This window comes from Sus scrofa, chromosome 3, assembly GCF_000003025.6.
Source record: "Sus scrofa isolate TJ Tabasco breed Duroc chromosome 3, Sscrofa11.1, whole genome shotgun sequence".
NCBI lineage: Eukaryota > Metazoa > Chordata > Mammalia > Artiodactyla > Suidae > Sus > Sus scrofa.
The window spans coordinates 57,443,845-57,465,585 of NC_010445.4; the positions used below are offsets into that span (position 1 = coordinate 57,443,845).

Here is a 21,741-nt window from a genome sequence, read left to right on the forward strand (position 1 = left end):
ATTGTTTTATATTTTTGCAAGTCTCTTTAATTTCTAGTTTAATAGAAGACAACTTGATTCTCTTATACTTCTGCATTCAATCTGTTGCGTTGTTGTTTTGGTTGAGCTGTATGAAGCAGAAAATCTATATGGGGTTGGAAAAAGAGAGTATTTTAGTAGCCTTTTTGGATGATTGTGGCCATTCTTTTTGATATTACACCAGAAAACAAATGGAAGTTTCTTAAAGGTTAGTTGCACGTGGAATCTGAAACCACTTCAGTGAACAGTTATATTCTGTTCCATTCACATCCATTGGTCTGTCTTGCCTTTTACTCATGCATTATTTTCTAACAGCCTTTGGAAAATATTAATTCCCTGAGTTACACAGACGTTCCTAATGTTGAATGTTGACATATTTCCTTATGGAATATTTTTTTAAACTCAAATTTTTGGCTGTCATCACTAATTTCCTCAGAAGAGTCTTTAAATACTAGGAAGCTGTCAAGCTCACAGGGGTAGATACAGCTTTTTCTAAAATTCTGATTTTCATTTGAAAACTGTCACTAACAGGGTCGGTTGTTTTCCTTGAAGTAGGTGGTTTGCTTTTTTTTTTTTTTTTTTTTTGAGAAATGTCTGACAAATGCCCAGTCTCATAACCATAGGTTTTCTCTCAGTTTTTCTATTTAATGAAGCTCCGTGAGCAGTGCCACTAGCTAGTTCAGCTCAAAACCTCAGCCACACAAGAGTTTTCCTCAAGACACGCTTCAGTTTGTGGCAGAAATGCTTGATGTACACCTGATTAGTTGTGCAGAATAGTAAAAAGATAGGTACTCAGGTCACAGTTTTTTTTTTTGTTCGTTTGGTTTTTTTGGTTTGTTTTTTTTGTCTTTTTAGGGCTGCACCCTCATCATATGGAAGTTCCCAGGCTAGGGGTCGAATCGGAGCTGTAGTTCAGGCCTACACCAGAGCCACAGCAATGCCACATCTGAGCTTTGTTTATGACCTACACCACAGCTCACGGCAACGAGGGATCAAACCTGCATCCTCATGGATGTTAGATTCGTACCTGCTGAGCCATGACAGGAACTCTTCAGGTCACAATTTAATGAAATTAATTTTTATTGTTTCATCAGAACATTCTTTTTTCTTTTCTTTTTCGTCAGAACATTCTGGGGTGAGGGTTTTTTTTTTTTTTTTTTCTTTTTTCTTTTTTTTGCTGTGAGTGTCTGACAGTGAGGCTCCCAGGACTGCTAGGTTGGCACTTGATGAGGGCTAAGGCCCCAGCAGTTGTAGTCACTGTTGCTTATACACCATCAATGCAAATATCACCTCAGGGAAAGGCAAATAGTGCATGATTATGAAAACCATTTGATCCTCTGCACCTCAAAGAGAGTCCAGAGACCACATTTGAGAACTTTGATCTAGTATATAATAGAAATATTATAAAAGTATTTGTGGTATTATAAACATTAACAAGGAGAGAGGACTGTATGGTGAGCTCGAGGCATCCGTTATGCAGCAAGGCATGTGTCACTCATTGTCTAAAAGTCATGTTCAGAAGCTGGACAAAACACCACCAAAAGAGGAACAAAAACTCCTATTTGAAATGCCCCGAATTGTATGCATAGAGTAACGAGACCCTTCAAAATACAGCTGCTAGGAGTTCCTGTTGTGGCACAATGGAAACGAATCCAACTGGTATCCATGAGGATTTGGGTTTGATCCCTGGCCTTGCTCAGTGGGTTAAGACTCTGGTGTTGCCATGAGTTGTTGTGTAGGTCATACATGCATCTCGGATCCCGCAGTGTTGTGGCTGTGATGCTGTGAGGTAGGCCAGCAGCTGTACCTCCAATGTGACCCCTAGCCTGGGGACTTCCGTGTGCTGTGGGTGTGGCCCTAAAAAAGCTAAATATGTCTGGTAGACTATCTTATGATGGTCCCTACCTTTTTATGAAATAGTTAATTCTCTCTCTCTCTTTTTTTTTTTTTTTTTTTTTTTTGGTCTTTTTAGGGCCACACCCACAGCATGTGGAAGTTCCTAGGCTAGGGGTTGAATTGGAGCTGCAGCCGCAGGCCTACATCACAGCCACAGTCACAGCAGTGCCAGATCTGAGCTGCATCTATGACCTACACCACAGCTCCTGGCAATGCTGGATCCTTAACCCACTGAGCGAGACCAGGGACGGAACCCATGTCCTCATGGATACTAGTCGGATTCATTACCACTGAGCCATGAGAACTTCTCTATCTTTTTTTTTTTTTTTTTTTCTGGCCACCCTCTGGCATCTGGAGTTCCTGGGCCAGGGATAAGGTCCAAGCTGAAGTTGCAACCTAAGCCGCAGCTGTGGCAGTGCTGGTCCAGAGGTTGAACCTGCATCCTCGTGCTCCCAAGACTCTGCTGATCCCATTGTGCCACAGTGGAAGCTCCTTAATTTTCTCTATCTGAAGCTCAGTGTTTGCTGGGACAGGTGGCATAGGCTAGGTATAGTGGTTAGAAGGAACTGGGGAAGATGTAACAGGAGCCACCCAGGTGACAGGAAGTCTCCATTTGGAGACCCCTCTGTTAGAATGTCAGTTTCTCTGAACTGTCACCAAGAGTGGGATGAAGATGAACCCAATTAAACCTTGAAGGCCAGAGAAGATGTATTTCCTGTGTAGCGATTATTAAAGTGACTTATTAATCTCATGGGAAGAAGCAGAAGGATAAAGGATTTGATAGGCTCTATAGAAATATTTGTTATTAATGATAGAGGAATTGGTTATGGATCACATGTACTTTTGCTGCAGTAATAAAGTAAAAGCAGCACAGGAAATTTCTAGGCTGTGTGTTCTGGAGGAAGCCCTAGAATTGAGAGGCTTCAGTCCTGGTCGCTCTCTTTTTTCTTTTTTTGCTTCTTAGGGCTGCACTTGCAACATATGGAAGTTCCCAGGTTAGGGGTCGAATTAGGGCTGCAGCCTCCGGCCTACACCACAGCCACAGCAACTCAGGATCTAAGCCGTGTCTGTGACCTACAGCATAGCTCACGGCAATGCTGGATCCTTAAGCCACTGAGCACGACCAGGGATCGAACTTGCATCCTCATGGATACTAGTCAGATTTGTTTCCACTGCACCACAATGAGAACTCCCAGTCCTGGGCCTTGATCCTGCAGTTAACTGGCTATGTGACCTGGTGAAATTCTTTCATTCAGTAGAGCTCTAATTCCCTTTCCTAGAAAATTATGGGATTGGATCACATTTTGAATGATTGTCCTAACTTCAGGACTCAGGCTATATGAATGAACTAGAGGAGTTTAACTTCCCTTTTCCCCTACATTTAAGGATTCCTTAAAAAAGTAGCACAGATTCATGACCATTAGGTACTTATCTCATTGCCTCTCAGCCTGCTCTGACAATTCCCCGAACCTTTTCCCCTCCAAAAGGCATATCAAATAGTTTATTCTGTTGCTTTAGTCATGTTTTGATTCTGTCAAGGAAAAAAATAAGTTCCCAGAGGATAAGAGGGACTGACAGTTCCATTAAAAACAAATGTTGCCGAGTTCCCTTTCATGGCTCAGCGGAAACGAATCTGACTATTATCCATGAGGATGCAGGTTCGATCCCTGGCCTCGCTCAGTGGGTTAAGGATCTGGTGGCGTTGCTGTGAGCTGTGGGGTAGGTTGCAGACTTGGCTTGGATCCCATGTTGCTGTGGCTGTGGTGTAGGCTGGCAGCTACAGCTCCGATTAGACCCCTAGCTTGGGAACCTCCATATGCCACAGGTGCGGCCCTAAAAATATAAAAAAATAAAAAAATTTAAAAAACCAGAACAAGTGTTTCACCTTATGTTTAGAATGAATTGTGTGCTGCAGGAAGGAGGTGCCTTGGGACACATGTCTGATTTGCCACTCTTTCCTCTTGACCAGGTATTTATAAACTTCCTCAAAAGAATGCTAATATAAGCCAAGCAAAAACTGTGTGTGTTAGACTAAATGATGAACCAAAGGTTTACTCTGTTAGGTTTAACAATGTGCCCTACATTCTAAGCCTAATACTTCCTGATAGTAGCTAAGCATTTTGTTTTATAATTTTCAGAAGGATCACCTGAGGTGGAATCTGATTTGCTTTCCTCTGGTAATTTATATGCAGGTTCAACCTTGAAAAAGCCCAAGGAGATCTGGCTGCCCTTCCTCCCTGATGGTCTTAAAATTTTGTGTTGTGACGTATTGGCATAGCTTTTACGTCGGCGTCTCTGGTTGGCATTTGGATCACAACCCACCAGATCCAAGCAGACGTAATATCTTTGAACTATATCTACCTTTCTGTGTCTTGGAACACACTCAGAAATACAGAGAGCTTCCTAATCTATTTTGGAATGCATTGTATAATTGTGTGTATGTAACTAGTCTGTCCTTAGACAATATCTTTCCTTTAGAAATACTGTATTTGTTATTTGTTTCACTTTTCTGTTAAAATGTCCTTTTCTCTCTTTTTTTCCTCTTAAAAAGAACAAACATCTCTATCATAAGTCTATAGTTAGAGTTTGGGGTTTTGTTTTGTTTTATTTTAGGCATGCTCCTCCCCAAGGGACACACACGGCCTTTCTGTTTCAGACAGGTGCAGAGACAGACAACTAGGAGGCCGGAGCTTTCCAGCCTCCGCATCCGCATCAGACTGTGTTTGTTAAGAAGGGCCTTCAGAGGTTGGAGGGGTTGGGGGTCCTTTTTAAAGTGTACGCTCTTCTTTTTTTTTTTTTTGGTCTGTTGGGTTTTTTGGCCTAGCCTGGGGCATGCAGAAGTTCCCAGGTGCGGAATTGAACCCACGCTGCAGTAGTGACCAGAGCCACTGCAGTGACAATGCTGGATCATTAATCTGCTGTTCCACAGGGGAACTCCAAAAACAGTACACTTTTTTGGGGCAGGGGGCGAAGGAGAAAAGAGTAGTTTTGTTGCTTTGCCAGGCCAAGGGGGACACAGTGGGCTCATGCCTTCAAAAACTGTATCTCCCTTTTCTTTATTTTTTTCTTTTGGCCACCCTGTGGCAGATGGAGTTCCTGTGGCAACACTGGATCGCTGCTGGGCCAGGGATCAAACCTGTGTCCTGATGATGCAGAGATGCCGCTGATCTCTTTGCGCCGCAGAAGGAACTCCAAAAGCTGAATGTCCCTAAGAGTACACTTTTAATAACTACTTAATTTATTCCCAAAGGGCCTATTCATAGACATTTTTGAGTATTACTTCATTAAAAGATGATCCATAATCTCTTAAAGGTCCTCCAACTTATATTGAAAGATGTCTGGTCATTTTGCAATTTTTCATTCATGCATAAACTGGTACAATTTGAGCCTAAGATGAGCACCATTTGAGATGGCAGTGTCTTTGGCAAAGTCACTGTCAACCATGGAGCAAGTCAGTATTTAAATAATTGCTTGTGTTAATTGCTTCTCTTTTAATTACAGAAATGAAACAGTGCTTTGATTTAATTTTGTTTTATTAATCCCTTCGCGTGGCTGAAAGCAGTGCTGTGAACCAAATCGATTATTCCAGCACACATTTTGCCAAGTGAGAAATCGACTTGACTCTTTCATAGGAAATTGACTTCTTGTGCACATTGTTTTATCTACTTAGTGAATGTACATTAAGGGAAGGCAGAGGTAGTTGCTAAAATCTGTATTTTTTAACATGAATGCAAAAAAGTGTACTAAAAAGTTAATCTGGTGGTTTTCCTTGAGGTGTTTTTTTTTGTAGCTTAACTATAGGTTAAGGAAAGAAAGAATGAAGTAATTGTTACCTACTTGGTATCTCACTACTCTTAGTTAGTAATTCACAGTCTTTGATGATTATAAACACCAAATCACTTCAGGATTTTTTTTTTCTACATTTTCTCCCTCCTTTCCTCCCTCCCTTCCTTCTGCTTTCCTTTTCCTTTTAAGCACGTCACACAGGATGCCTTCTGTGACCAATACCTAGGTGTACTAAAAGACCCCATAATCTCTCACTGGTTGTTAGCCATGATGCCCCCTCCTTAATCCTTGAGGTATGAGTCCCAGGAGCCCTTTACACTCAGTAAATAAGCTTCTTTTACTCAACCTACCATGGTAGTTTTAATGTTTTCATTGAAAAACAAACCCCCAAAAGTGTTTCTTCAACACAGCAGTGTTGGGACATCTTTTTTTTTTTTTTTTTACCATTTATAATGATTTTTATTTTTTACATTATAGCTGGTTTACAGTGTTCTGTCAATTTTCTAGTGTACAGCAAGATGACCCAGTCACACATACATGTATACATTCTTTTTTCTCATATTATCGTGCCCCATCATAAGTGACTAGCCATAGTTCCCAGGGCTGTATAGCAGTATCTCATTGCCTATCCATTCCAAAGGCAATAACTTGCATCTATTAACCCCAAATTCCCAATCCATCCCACTCCCTCCCTCTTCCTCTTGGCAATCACAAGTCTGTTCTCCATGTCTATGATTTTCTTTTCTGTGGAAAGGTTCATTTGTGCATATATTAGATTCCAGATATAAGTAATATCATATGGTATTTGACTTTCTCTTTCTGACTTACTTCACTTAGTATGAGATTATTTTGTTCTTTTTTATGCTGAGTAGTATTCCATTGTGTGTATGTACCACATCTTCCTAATCCAATCATCTGTCGATGGACATTGAGGTTGTTTCCATGTCTTGGTTATTGTGAATTGTACTGCAGTGAACATGCGGGTGCATGTGTCTTTTTCAAGGAAAGTTTTGTCTGGATATATGCCCAAGAGTGGGATTGCTGGGTCATATGGTAGTTCTATGTATAGTTTTCTAAGGTACCTCCATACTGTTCTCCATAGTGGTTGTACCAATTTGCATTCCCACCTACAGTGCAGGAAAGTTCCCTTTTCTCCACACCCTCTCCAGCATTTGTTATTTGTGGACTTATTAATGATGGCCATTCTGACTGGTGTGAGGTGGTAGCTCATGGTAGTTTGGATTCGCAGTTCTCTAATAATCAGTGATGTTGAGCATTTTTTCACGTGCTTGTTGGCTATCTGTATATCTTCTTTGGAGAACTGTCTATTCAGGTCTTTTGCCCATTTTTCCATTGGGTTGTTGGCTTTTTTGCTGTAGAGTTGTCTAAGTTGTTTGTATACTTTAGAGCTTAAGCCCTTGTCTGTTGCATTGTTTGAAACTATTTTCTCCCATTCTGTAAGTTGTCTTTTTTTTTTTTTTTTTTTTTTTAATGGTTTCTCTGCTATGCAAAAGCTTGTCAGTTTGTTTAGGTCCCTTTGTTTTATTTTTGCTTTTATTTCTTTTGCTTTGGGAGACTGGCCTAAGAAAACATTTGTTGATATCAGAGAATGTTTTGCCTCTGTTCTCTTCTAGGAGTTTAATGATGTCTTGTCTTACAGTTAAGTCCTTAAGCCATTTTGGCTTTATTTTTGTGCACGGTGTGAGGGGGTGTTCCAGTGGGAGATCTTTTTTTTACTTTATATGGCATGCAGAAGTTCTGGGGCCAGTAATCAAACCCGTGCCACAGCAGCGACCCAAGCCACAGCAGTGACAGTGCTGGATCCTCAACCCACTGAGCCACCAGGGAATTCCTTAACTTTTTTCTTTAACAACTACACACACACACACCACGCACGCACGCACGCACGCACGAATTACCTTCTAGTTTCAAAATAACAGCGCTGGATCTTACATCTATATAACTATTGCTTGATTAGCACTTTATAGTTTGCAGAGTGATATCAAATACATTCTTATTTATTCCTTAACTTAGCCTTATAAAATAAATATTCTTATTAACCCCCATTTTTCAGATGAGGCAGTTGGGGCTCAAAATGGTTCTGAGATTTGTCTAATAGGTAAAGTGAAGACTCAACCCTAGATCTTCTTACTTAGTTCTTGGCCTCTTTCCAGTATTTCATGCCTTTTGAAACACTGCAGTGCTTACCAATGTGTTTGCATTTTCTGTTCTAATAGTTATAATTCTTAATGTGCTTTATCAGGAATAATCACTCAGAGACATCATGTAGGTGCCTAGCACATTGTGGGCACCTAACTGCTTTGTAAACAACTCTAGGAGTTCCCACTGTAGCACAGTGGGATTGGCAGTGTCTCTGCAGTGCTGGGATGTGGTTTGGTCCCTGTCAGCACAGTGGGTTAAGGATCTGGTGTTGCCACAGCGGTTGCAGCTGTGGCTCAGATGTCATCTCTGACCCTGGAACTCCATAGGCCTTGGGGTGGCCAAAAATAATAAATAAATAAATAAATAAATAATTTTACAAAATGTCCCCCAAATCCTTAAAAAAAAAAAAAAAGCGACCCTAGAGGGAGCATCAAATGTACCTGAACTTGGTGCATCCCACACTGAACTGGCATTAAGGGGGCAGGGGGTCTTGCAGGGCTGTGTGCTAGATTACAGCATGCCCAGGACAGATGAGATCCTTGCCATCATGGCATTTACATGGCACTGGGTAGAGGCAGCTGGGGAGACAGATATGAAATGATTATAGTGTAAATATCATAACTGAGCTGTGGTAACTGCCACTAAGCAGGGTGGAACCAAGAGAGATTAGCAAGGATGCCTGACCTGCCAAGCTCAGAGGTCACAGCAAGCTTCTCAGAAGAAATAATACTACAGCTGAGATCCTAAGAGGAGAAAGATCTGTAAGAAATAGGTAGAGAGGCCAGGAAGGACTGCTCTGGGAGGGGAAACAGCCATTATCAAGGCCTTGCAGTGGGAAGTATCATGGCATGTCCAGGACACTAGAAGAAGGTGAGCATGGCAGCCAGGGTGAGGGTTGGGGGAGAGCAGTACAGGTGAGCCTACTGAGGGAGGCAGGGCCAGGTGACATGGGCTCTGGTAACACAAGGGAAGCATTTTGAATTTCATCTTGAGCCGGGGGAAACCATCATAGGATTTTAAGTGGGAAAGATTCCTCCATAATCAAAATGAAAAAGGTTTTTTTGACATTCTCTTTTACTGAGACTTTCAATGAAACTGATGAATCAAATGATTGTCATAGTGAGGCATTTGTATTATAAGCCAGTTACCTCCAATCATGGAAGTATTTATATTTATAAAATATTTATAGGAGTTCCAATTGTGGCTCAGTGGGTAAGAACCCATCTAGTATCCATGAAGATGCAGTTTCCATCCCTGGGCTTGCTCAGTAGGTTAAGGATTCAGCATGCCCAGAAGCTGTGGTATGGGTTGCAGATGTGGCTTGGATCCTGCGTTGCTGTGGCTGTGGCATAGGCTGGCAGCTGCAGCTCTGATTCGCCCCCTAGCCTGGGAACTTTGATATGCTGCAGTGTGGCCCTAAAAATAAATAAGTACAAGTATTTATGAAGTATTCACACCAACTAGCAGTTGGGAAAATCTGGAAGAAAGTACATTAATCCCTAAAATCCTACAGAAACCAATTTCTCCTGTACTGTACTGAAGATGACTATATAGACTTCTATATGGCTGGAGAGAATAGACTAGAAGAGGAACAAGAGCAGAAGTAGGGAAACTAGATAAGAGATTAACCTAATGCAGATGGGATGATTGCTTGGACTAGGGTGGTGACAGAGGAATTGGATGAAATAAAATGATAGATTCAAGAGAAGTTTAGGGAGGAAAGTTATGAAATTAAAAGACCAGAGGAAATTAAAAAATACCTTTAGGCAAATGGCAATGAAAACACAACCATGCAAAATTTATGGGATGCAGCAGAAGCAGTTCTCGGAGGGAAATTCATAGCCATGTAGGCCTTCCCTAAAAAATAAAGAAAATTGCAAATAAACAACCTAACATACCACCTAAAAGAATTAGAAAAAGAGCAAACAAAACTTAAAGTCAGCAGAAGGAAGGAAATAATAAAGATCAGAGAGGAAATACATGAAATTGAAAGGTGAAGGAGGAGTTCCCTTTGTGGCTCAGTGGGTTAAGAGTCCAGCATAGTGTCCATGAAGATGTGGGTTTGTTCCCTGGCCTTGCTCAGTAAGTTAAGGATCTAGCGTTGCTGCAAGCTGTAGCTTAGGTCACAGATGTGGCTCAGATCCCACATGGCTGTAGCTGTGGCTGGAAGCTCTAGCTCTGATTCGACCCCTAGCCTGGGAGCTTCCATGTGCTGCTAGTGCAGCCCTAAAAAGACAGAAAATAAAAAATTGAACATGCATCAAATCAAAGCTTCCGTTCTTTCTTTCTTTCTTATTTATTTATTTATTTTGGCCACATCCTTGGCATGCTTTCCCAGCCAGGAACTGAACCCACACCAGTGGAGTGATAACGCCAGATCCTAACTAATAGGCCACTGGGGAACTCCCACAGCTCCTATCCTAATTACACTTTTTTTAAAGGAAATACAGGGACTAAAGGAACAAGTTAATTGACGTACAAAATCCAGACTGTGGGACATTCTGTATGATGGGGTTTCCCAAGTAAATCAGTGCATGATAAAGGGAGTGAAAGGGGCCCTTATGGGGGGAAGAAAGAAATCAAAGGTCATATGTAGAGTTTAAATAAATTCCTTTTTGGAGCAAATGGATTATATGGTTTATCTTTGTAACAATCAGGGAAATTTAAATAGTTGATTTTAGAGAATGACTCAATTCTGTTCGATGTAACACTGGCATGGTAGTTACTTCTCAGCAATGAAGACTGAAATATTCATACGTGAAATGACGTAATGCCTGTGATGGACTTTAAAATACTCTTGTTAACAAATACATGTAGTGGATGAGTGGAGAGCACTGGGGAGCACTTGGCAAAATGTGATGCTTGTTGAAGCTGAGTGACAGGTGCATGGGGGTTTATTATATTCATCTCTTTACATTTTATATGTTTCCAAAATATACTAAGTTAAAGTCAGGGAGTTCCCTGGTGGCCTAGCGATGAAGGATATGGCCTGTGACCGCGTGGCGTGGGTTCAGTCCCTGGCTTGAGAAGTTCTGCATGCCATGGGTGCAGCCAAAAATAAATACATAAATAAAACAAAGTTGAATATACCCCAAAGTGTATGTGCTAATGGTAGGAGCTTGGGGAGGGGTGAGGAGGTGGTTGGATAGAAAAAGAAAGAAGAACCAAATGCAAAATACATTTTTTTCCATATAAGATGAATTTTCATTTTTATTGTTGGCTGTATTCATTTTAGTATTACTCCTTTGTTGTCTCAGTTGAAGTCCCTTCTGCCACTTAAAAATAGAGTTCTTACCTGCACATTCACATTTCAAACAGCTATCCGTGATTTTGTGTCACTGGTATTCATTCTGCCATTTAGATGTTTTTCCAAAATCATAAATTGAATTGGCTTTACTCAACTGCTTTGCTTGCAGGATAAAGACCTTGATTGGATCTTTGGTATTGGGTTTGCTAGCTGATTTGACAAGCCTTTTATTTTAAAATTATCAACAGAAAAAAAAGCAAATGGGGGAAAATCCCCAAATAATAGGAACTTATATTTTTAATAAACGACTGATGTGGGAAGCAAGGCATGTAATTAGTTTGAGATGCAGGGCAGCAAATCAGAACCAATAGCTGCTCAGAGAAACAAATCAGTGGAATGTGAAAATGCATCACCATAGCCTACATTTTTTTTTATACCAAGAGATTTGCAGCTGATTATCCGGGGTGACTCATTCCTGTGCTGGGAGGGTGAGGTAATGCTCCTATGAGGGGTGATGTCATCTCTGTACCTGAACTGCATGCTTCTATCACTGCTTGTGGCTCTCAAGGAAAAAGCGCCATCTGTTTTCACAGATGTGGCCTGAAAAACTTCACAAAGATTGGTGCACGGGTCAGCAGCCATGGGTATGACTCATAAGCAGCCAATTGAGGAAGAGCAGCTATTTAAAAGTGAACTTTAAAGTCATAATCCAGAAATATGACACGATTTGAGTATTAAATCATAATGCTTTCTCATTGTTTTGGGTTTTGCACTCTTCCCTTTGAATCATGCCCTAGAAGACCTAACTTTTAAAATGGGGCAATTTTGGAGTTCCCACTGTGGTGCATAGGGATTGGCAACATCTTGGGAGTGCTGGGATGCAGTTCGATCCCTGCCTGGGCGCAGTGGGCTAAAGATCTGGCCTAGTTGCCTAGGTCACAACTTCCACTCAGATTTGATCCCTGCCCCGGGAATTCCATATGCCACAGTGTGGCCGAAAAAGAAAAAATAATAATAAAATTAATTAATTAAAAAAGTAAAATAGGGCAATTTTTCACTACATGGTCAATCATATGAAATCTTAGTTGCTTAAACCTGACTTTTAATTGCAAATAACTTTTTTTCCTTTCACATTTAGACACAGAGAGAAATTTTAGTTCCTATTCGTTTGACAGATTTTTGTCTGTTTTGGGGGGTGGGGGTGGTTGCACTGAGGAGCCATTGTGTTCCCTAAGGATCTACTACTTCTTTAGAGGGAAAAAAGTTGTTTAATGGAAGAGGAAACAAATAAAAATAAAGGTTATCTGTTCACTACAGCCCCATGAAACCCCTCTTCCTCGTTCTTATATTGATGCAAACCATTCTCCAGTCTGTACTCAGCCAGTACTACTGTTAACAAGACCAGACAACTGAAATACCTATTTGCTAACTTTCTTATAATTTGAACTTAGTATTCTAGTAAATAGAATAGAGACTACCTAATATAATATGGAAGGTGGAGAACAGGAAATACTTGGTTTTCAAACTGGTATGTAACTTAAAATGGGAGCCTGTTTTGGCTAAAATACTATAATATTGTTATCATAGAGTGTGTATATATGACCTAAATCTGTTCTTTAAAAAAAAATTTTTTTTTAGGGCTGCACCTGAGGCATGTGGAGTTTCCCAGGCGAATCGGAGCTGTAGCTGCTGGCTTATGCCACAGCCACAGCAACTTGGGATCTGAGTTGTTGGATCCTTAACCCACTGAGCGAGGCCAGGGATCAAACCTGCACCCTCATGGATGCTAGTCAGATTCGTTTCTGCTGAACCATGACAGGAACTCCCTAAGTCTGTTCTTAATGACAGCTTCAGGTTGGACAGCCTACAAAAGATAAAAAGAAAAGTTTCAATTCTTGAAAATAAAATTGTGAATCTGTTATTATCAAGAAATAAGAAAGCAGGAGTTCCCGTCGTGGCTCAGCGGTTGATCCTGTGTTGCTGTGGCTGTGGTGTAGGCAGGCTGGTGGCTACAGCTCTGATTGGACCCCTGGCCTGAGAACCTCCCTATGCCAAGGGTGTGGCCCTAAAAGACAAATAGACGAAAAAACAAAACAAACAAACAAAAAAATTAGAAGAAAGCAAAGAAAATAATAATGTTAATACTCTAAGATAATATGAGGTGGTATATATATGTCATCATACCGATAGCATTTGAGAGCTTATTAAACACCAATTTTTTAAAAATAATGAGTAATAGTTGAAGATCTTTAAATATGCAGAATTGTGAGGAGCCTTCAATTTAATGGTATAGCATTCTGAGTTTAATTACAGAGCTCCTGCAAGGCTCTTGAGTATCTTTTCTTTTTAACCTCTTACTTGGAAATTATTTCAGACTACAAAAAGTTGCACACTTTTTGGTATGAAAAGTGGTACCAGGAAAAAAAAAAAGAAAGAAAGAAAAAGAAAGCCAATCTTTGGTTCCTGCTGTGGTACAGCAGGTTAAGTGTCCGCCAGTGTCTCTGTGGAGGCAGATGCACGTTCAGTCCTCAACTTGGTGCAGTTGGTTAAGGATCCGGCATGGCTGCAGCTGTGGCTCAGATTAGATCCCTGGCCCAGGAACTTCCATATGCTGTGATGTAGCCATGGGGGGAGGGGAGGGACAAAAAGGGAACCACAACCCTTATATACCAAGATTTACCTGTTCAAACCTTGTTTGTTTTATCATTTGAGTTGTGTGTGTGTGTGTGTGTGTGTCTTATCTTCCAAACACCCATACATACTTTTTTTTCTTGAAATGTCTAAAGATAAATTAAATATCCATTGCAGCCCTTTACTTCTAAATGCGTCTGCATGCATCTCCTAATAGAGATAGGCTCTTACATAATCACAGGACAATTAATCAGCTTCATAAATTTATGTTGACACTTTAATGTACTGTCCACATTCCAGTTTTATCAGTTGACCTAATAATATAGTGCCCTCCACTCCCAAAACAGCATCTAGTCTAGGGTCAGCTAGTGCAGTTACTTGTCACATTAGCCTCTTCTAATCTAGATATTTTTTTTTGGTCTTCTGTCTTTTGTCCTTTTAGGGCCGCACCTAAAGGAGGCACATGGAGGTTCCCAGGCTAGGGGTCTGATCAGAACTGTTGCCGCCATCCTACACCACAGCCACAGCAATTCCAGATTTGAGCTGCCTTTGCGACCTACACCACAGCTCACGGCAATGCCGGATCCTTAACCCACTGAGCAAGGCCAGGGATCGAACCCGCAACCTCATGGTTCCTAGTCAGGTTTGCTAACCACTGCACCACAACGGGCACTCCTAATCTGGACTTTTTTCCCCCACAGACTTTATCTTTTATGACACTGACATTTTTGAAGAAAATAGTCTCTTTGCCCTTTAATTTAAAATAATACCACTGCAGAAAACTGACAGAACACTGTAAACCATCTAGAGTGAAAAAAATAAAAATCATTATAAAGTTAAAAAAAAGTAATAGAACTGGGAGTTCCCTGGTGGCCTAGTAATTGAGGATTTGGTATTGCAACTGTTGTGGCTCAGATTCAGTCCCTGGCCGAGAAACTTCCACATGCCATGGGTGTGGCCAAAAAAATAAATAAAAATAAAATAATAGATCTCTCCTCATTTTGTGCTTGTCTGATGCTCCCTGGTGATTAGATTCAGCCCACTGTGCATACTGGGTTCAGAATGTTCCTGAGTGGGGCTGTGTCCTCTCTTAGGGTATCACGTCTGTCACTCATTTGAGCACGTAGTCAAGGTATTGTCTGAATTCTCTGCTATATAATGACTATTTCTGTTTTTTAAAAAATTTTCTTGTAACTAGGGGCTCCCATGGTTGCGCAGTGGAAACAAATCTGACTAGAACCATGAGGTTGTGGGTTCGATCCCTGGCCTCGCTCAGTGGGTTAGGATCCAGCATTGCCATGAGCTGTGGTGTAGGTCGCAGACACAGCTTGGATCCACCGTTGCTGTGGCTGTGGTGCAGGCCGGCAGCTGTAGCTGCGATTGGACCCCTAGCCTGGGAACCTCCGTATGCTGTGGGTGTGGCCATAAAAAGCAAAAAAAAAAAAAAAATCTTGTAACGAATAAGGAGTCTATAGGAAGACCCTTTAAGACCATGCAAATATCCTGCTGCTCATCAAAATTTTTGCTTAGGTTTAATACCATGGCTGATTTTTGCCTGATGCAGTCTTTACTGTGATGACTGCAAGATCCTAATTTTTCCAACTCCAACCCTCCCTTCATATTTACCAGTAGACACTTGGCATTTTATCACAGTTAAAGCCCTCCCTTTTGCCCCATATATTATTTATTTTATCTATTTGTTATCAGTATAGACTCACAAATTCCTTATTTTTTTCAATGCTTTAGAATTCACTACTTAATTATTCTAGTGCTTAAATTCCAGATGTCATCAGTAACATGGTCTTCCATCTTTTTTGGTGCATATCCTTCCTTTCTAGAATGATGAGCCATTAAATCTCATCTAATACCTGCCCTGCCCCAGCCCTGAGTCAGCCATTTCTCCCAGGAGCTTTTGTTCTTTTGGTGGAGGATGGAATTAGATAACAAAATCTGGGCACTAGGTTTGAGTGCATGACTTCAATAGCCACTACATAAACATAAATGTGTACACATTAGCATACCTGATAAATATTTCAGAGAGGTACAGTAAACAATTTTTGAGATTGTAGTGGGGTCTCAGTTTATAGTTACAGCAAAAAGTGCAGTATTAAGGAATGGGAAGATTTTTGCTGGCAAACTTACACTATTAAAATTTTCTTGAAAATTTCCCGTCATGGCTCAGCAGTAATGAACCTGACTAGCATCCATGAGGACATGGGTTCGATCCCAAGCCTTGCTCAGTGGGTTAAGGATCCGGCATTGCTGTGAGCTGTAGTATGAATCAAAGACACGGCTCAGATCCCGAGTGGCTATGGCTGTGGCTGTGGCGTAGGCTGAAGCTGTACCCATTTGGCCCATAACCTGGGAACTTCCACATGCTGCACCTGCAGCCCCAAAAAAGACAAAAAAAAAAAAAGTTATTGGATTTCAAAACAAAAGCATAAGTGATGCTAACTTGAAGGCCAGCTAGGATTTCCATGGGCAGTGTTCCAGCCAGGAGGCTGTTCCAGGGAGTGGAAATGACGTTGACAGTGACGTAACAGAAACATTAAATATCGTGCTTAAGCAATGACGCCTGATTCCCACCCACATGGGAAAAAGTGAATGACAAGGAGGAAAAGGTTGTTTGAGGTCATATTTAGAGGACTTTGAATGTCAGGCGTAGGATTTGGGGTCTTTAGTAAGAAGACAATGGAGAGCTGTTGGAGATTTTTGTGTAGCATTTTAACAAGCTTAACTCTGCCTCCCAGATTAATCTAGAAGATAATGCACAGGTTAGATTGAAGAAATTTCCAGGTAAGAACTGTAAAGAGGCTATTATAATAGTTCAGGCAGGAGATATAAGGATTTGAACTACAAAATGAAGGAAAGAAGTGGATTAAAATCATGGTTTTCAACCTGTCCTCTAGAACTCCAGGGGTTTGGGGCAAAGCTGGGGACGCAGTGAGGGAAGTTAGGATATATACGCTGGGAATCAACAGAACTCTTAGTGACTGAAAAGGTCCCTTTAAGGAAGGGATTCTGCTGCTTAAGGAACAAAGAAATACATACAGGTGTTTTGTTTGTTTGTTTTGGTTTGGTTTTTTATTTTATTTTTTTTAAGACCAACATTGTTTGGAGTTCTTTGTCTTTTAAACTCATACTTCTCTTATGGTTCCCTTCTCCAAAGTTTTGAGACTTGATGGTCAGAAAAATAAGTTGTGTCATTGAGCTGAAGTAAATCAAGTTGTATTTATTTTTAAATGCCTGAAGGCCAGTGTCTTGTACTGATTTTATCTCTTTCTCAGGGAGCAGGATATCCTTGGTCAAAACCTCTGGAGCCATCCTGAGCTCTTTTCTCTTGCTTCTTCCATACAGGGACCCCACCAGGAAATCCTGTTGACTTTACCTTCCACTTATATCCCAGATCTAACCACCAGCAGCGCCTGTACTGCTGACACTGGCATCATCTCCTGTCTTCTGTTTGCTCTCCCTGCCCTCATCCCTGCCTCTGCAGCCTGTTCCCTTCCTTTGTCAGGCGACTTTGCCTTTAAGGCCTTTGCAAAGGCTGTTCCCCAGAATAACTCTTGTGTTTATTTTTTTATTTTTATTTATTTTTATTTTTGTTTTTTTTGTCTTTTCTAGGGCCGCACCTGAGGCATATGGAGATTCCCAGGCTAGGGGTACATTCAGAGCTGTAGATGCCAGCCTACACCACAGCCACAGCAACGAGGGATCCAAGCCATGTCTGTGATCTACACCACAGCTCATGGCAACGCCGGATCCTTAACCCACTGAGCAAGGCCAGGGTTGGAACTCGCAACCTCATGGTTCCTAGTTGGATTCTATAACCATTGAGCCACAATGGGAACTCCTATTTCATTTTTTTGCTTTTTAGGGCCGCACCCACAGCACATGGAAGTTCCCAGGCTAGGGGTTGAATTGGAGCTACAGCTGCTAGCCTGCACCACAGCCACAGCAACTTGGGATCCGAGCCGCATCTGTGACCTGCATCACAGCTCATGGCAACGCCCGACCCTTGACCCACTGAGGGAGGCCAGGGGTCGAACCTGCATCCTCATGGATACTCGTTGGATTTTTTTTCACTCTGCCACGATGGGAACTCCCAACTCTTGTGTTTAGATTTTGCCCAGATGTTACTTTCTGAATGGGGCCTACCCTGAACTTAATCCCCCTTCCCCCTGACAGTTCCCTCCCCTCCCCTGCACACATTCTCCATTCCTCCTTTATCTTATTCTTTTTTTCCTCTATGGCATTTATCACTTAAGCAATTATGCCTGATTCCCACCCACATGGAATATGGAATTATTGATTATGGTATTTGTCTCCCAGCACCAGAGTTTGAGTTCTACAGTGGCAGGGTTTTGTTTGTTTGCTTTCAATTTCCTTTGCTCACTGCTGTATCTTTAGCAATAGAATAGTCTCTGGCACGTAGTAAGCCTTCAATAAACATTGTTAAAAGAAAGAAGGACGGGAGTTCCCTCGTGACTCAGCAGGTTAAGGATCTGATGTTGTTACTGCTGTGGCGCAGGTATGATCCCTGGCCCCAGGAACGTATGCATGCCATGGGCTTGACCAAAAAAAAAAAGAAAAAAAAAAAAGGAGAGAGACTATAGCTCTTAGTTCCTACTCTTACAGTTAAAAATCCCTTTATTGGAGTTCCCCTCGTGGCTCAGTGGTTAACGAATCTGACTAGGAACCATGGGTTTGTGGGTTCGATCCCTGGCCTTGCTCAGTGGGTTAAGGATCCGGCATTGCCATGAGCTGTGGTGTAGGTTGCAGACTCGGCTCAGATCCTGCATTTCTGTGGCTCTGGTGTAGGCCAGTGGCTACGGCTCCGATTAGACCCCTAGCCTGGGAATCTCCATATGCCACGGGAGCAGCCCTAGAAAAGGCAAAAAGACCAAAAAAAAAAAAAAAATCCCTTTGTTTATTTTTTAAACTTATTTTAATGAAGTAGAATTGATTTACAATATTGTGTTCGTTTTTGCTGTACAGCAAAGTGATTCACTCATATGTTCTTCAGATTCTTTTCCATCATGATTTATCACAGGCTGTTGTATATAGTTCCCTGTGCTATACAGTAGGACCTTGTGTTTATCCATTCTATGTATAATAGTTTGCCTCTGCTAATCCCAAACTCCTAATCCATCCTTCCCCTGCTCCACCTCCCCCTTGGCAACCATAGGTCTGTTCTCTTTGTCTGTGAGTCTGTTCCTGTTTCATAGATACGTGCATTTGTGTCATGTTTTAGGTTTCACATGTAAGTGATATCGTATGATTTCATCTTTCTCTTTCTGACTTACTTCATTTAGTATAATAATCTGTAATAGTCCATCCATGTTAATGCCAATGGCATTATTTCATTCTTTTTTTTAATGGCTGAGTGATATTTGCTTGTATATATGTACCACATCTTCTTTACCTTTCCTAAGATCCTTTTAAAAGTTAGCTTTTCTTTTAGGTATTTGGGAATAAGATGATCATCCCTTCCCTGGATGGAGACCTCTTCCAGTGGGACCGGGACCGGGAGAGTATGGAAACAGTTCCGTTTACAGTTGAATCACTTCTTGAATCTTCTTATAAATTTGGAGATGATGTTGTCTTGGTTGGAGGAAAGTCTCTCACTACATACGGACTCAGTGCATATAGTGGAAAGGTAAGTGAAAACATTCAGTTTGGGGAGAAATCAAAATAAATAGGAGTAGAGAAATAATTTCTTAGACTGTACTATTCCTGGTTGAGGTTTGTAAAAATTTTCCCCTGAGGATGTCATTTCTTTTGATAAAAGAACTGTGAACTAAAAAGGAGGAAATAGTATTAAGAGAAACTAAATTTATCCAAGATAATGGAATAAACAAAAGAGCCAGGAACAGCAGGAGGAAGAGAATTAATAACATGGTCTGCTCTGTGCTGGGTGCATTTTGCATGCATTATTTGAAAGCATCCCAATATTTCTTTCTTTCTTTCTTTTTTGTCTTTTGAGTTTTTAGGGCTGCACCTGTGGCATATGGAGGTTCCCAGGTTAGGGGTCTAATTGAAACTACAGCTGCCGGCCTCCGCCAGAGCCACACCGCAATGGCAAATCTGAGCTGCGTCTGTGACCTACACCACAGCTCACGGCAATGCCGGATCCTTAACCCGCTGAGCGAGGCCAGGGATCGAACCCGAAACCTCATGGTTCCTAGTTGGATTCATTTCTACTGCTCCATGACAGGAACTCCGAAAGCATCCCAATATTTCTAATGGTTACATTTTGAAATTCTCATTTGGATGAGGAACCCTTCAAAGATGAATAAGAATCCTGATGATAAGAATAATTGCTGATAAGAATAATTACTGATTTATTTCTCTAGTCTGAGCTTGTCAAAAGAGGAGCCCAGAGGAACATTTGTACTCATTTTACAGATGAGAAAACTGAGACTTTAAAAGGTTCAGAAACTTGCAAGGTCTGATTTGACTTAGATCTGTCTGACAATAAAGTCATGCTGTTAATAACCTTGGCTTTCTCTAACATTAGCCCTTAGGAGATAATCTGCTGCTAAGATTGGGCCTTACAATATAACTCCATTATTGGATTTAGCTAATTAAAGACCTGCGTTTTAGAAAGGCGACGATCTCTTTTCCATCCCCTAACACTTTGACAGTTGAATTATTCATGCGTAGACTGAAGATTAAAACAAGAAAGACTAGGAAAAAGACCCTTGACCCTTGTGTTTTTCAGACTCGAATGATCCCATGTCTAAGTGTTAGGCCCACAGCCCCTTCTTGCTCTTGCAGATGCTTTTCTGCCTTCTCCAGCCACCTGCATCTGTATTGTCTTGAGGAGGCCTTGTGACCCTCTGTTTCCATCAGTATTCTCATCTGTAAAACAGTCGCATTGAACCCGATCATCTGGTTCTCTGATGATGTGCTGCTACAAAATTCTGGTGTTCTAGCAGGTATGCTTCTTTCCATGAGGATTTTGGTCACATCATCCTAAGAATCTCCCTTTTCCTTTGAATGAAGATTTGAAGGAGGTCCTTTAAAATACTACAGCTGTTCAAGTTTTTTAAAACTAAATACTTCTATTATATGGAAACTCTGATTCTTTTTTTTTGCTTTTTAGGACCACACTTGCAGTATATGGATGTTCCCAGACTAGGGATGGAATTGCTGGCCTACACCATAGCCACAGCAACACCGGATCCTTAACCCACTGAGGCGAGGCCAGGGATCGAACCCGCAACCTCATGGTTCCTAGTCAGATTGTTTCCTCTGCGCCTCGACAGGAGCTCCCCTGGAAACTCTGATTCTTTTAAACTCACCTAGAAATTTATTAATGATGTTATCACTAAAATGTCACAGCTAGTTACCCATTTCTTCCACGGAAATGCCCAAAGTAAGACTGAAATTATCTGAGTCCTTAAAATGATTCCCTGAAATAAATATTCATCGGGACTTTTCTGGTGGCAAATGTTTCATTTGAAGAGTTGTCGGTAATCTAGCTGATGCCTCTTAGTGCGTAGGTACTTTTTACCCATTTCTTCAATTTCCTTTCGCTTTTTATAAATTAGAGTCTTTCGCTATCTCTGATCTCCTGTAACTTGCTCTCTTTCCTAATTTTTTATCTGCTTTTTCAGGTGAGGTACATCTGCTCAGCTTTGGGTTGTCGCCAATGGGATAATGACGAAATGGAACAAGAAGAAGACATCCTGCTTTTGCAGCGCACCCAGAAAACCGTGAGAGCTGTCGGACCTCGCAGTGGCAACGAGAAGTGTGTATTTACCTACGTTGCTGTCAATGTTTATAAGGGAAACCAGACCAGAATGCATTGGCTTTCTCTTGGTGGAGATTTTCTGAACTATGTTGTTTCCTTAAAAGCATATCACTCTTTGTCTTTGGCAGTGCCTGAAGCATGTGGAAATTCCTGAGCCAGGGATTGAACCCACACCACAGTAGCAACCCAAGGTGCTATGGTGACAACATCAGATCCTTAAGCTGCTGAGCCACTAGCAGGG

At 41.3% G+C, this 21,741-nt stretch overlaps 1 protein-coding gene across 1 annotated transcript in view; it reads left to right on the top strand.

Annotated features, from left to right (window-relative positions):
• Positions 1 to 21,741, top strand: part of EIF2AK3 (eukaryotic translation initiation factor 2 alpha kinase 3) — an 82,354-nt gene that overhangs the window by 19,951 nt on the left and 40,662 nt on the right. Inside the window, exons 3-4 of the mRNA XM_003124925.4 lie at positions 19,206 to 19,400; positions 21,364 to 21,497. Of these exons, the coding sequence (XP_003124973.2) occupies positions 19,206 to 19,400; positions 21,364 to 21,497 (329 nt within the window). The remainder of the gene's footprint in view (positions 1 to 19,205; positions 19,401 to 21,363; positions 21,498 to 21,741) is intronic.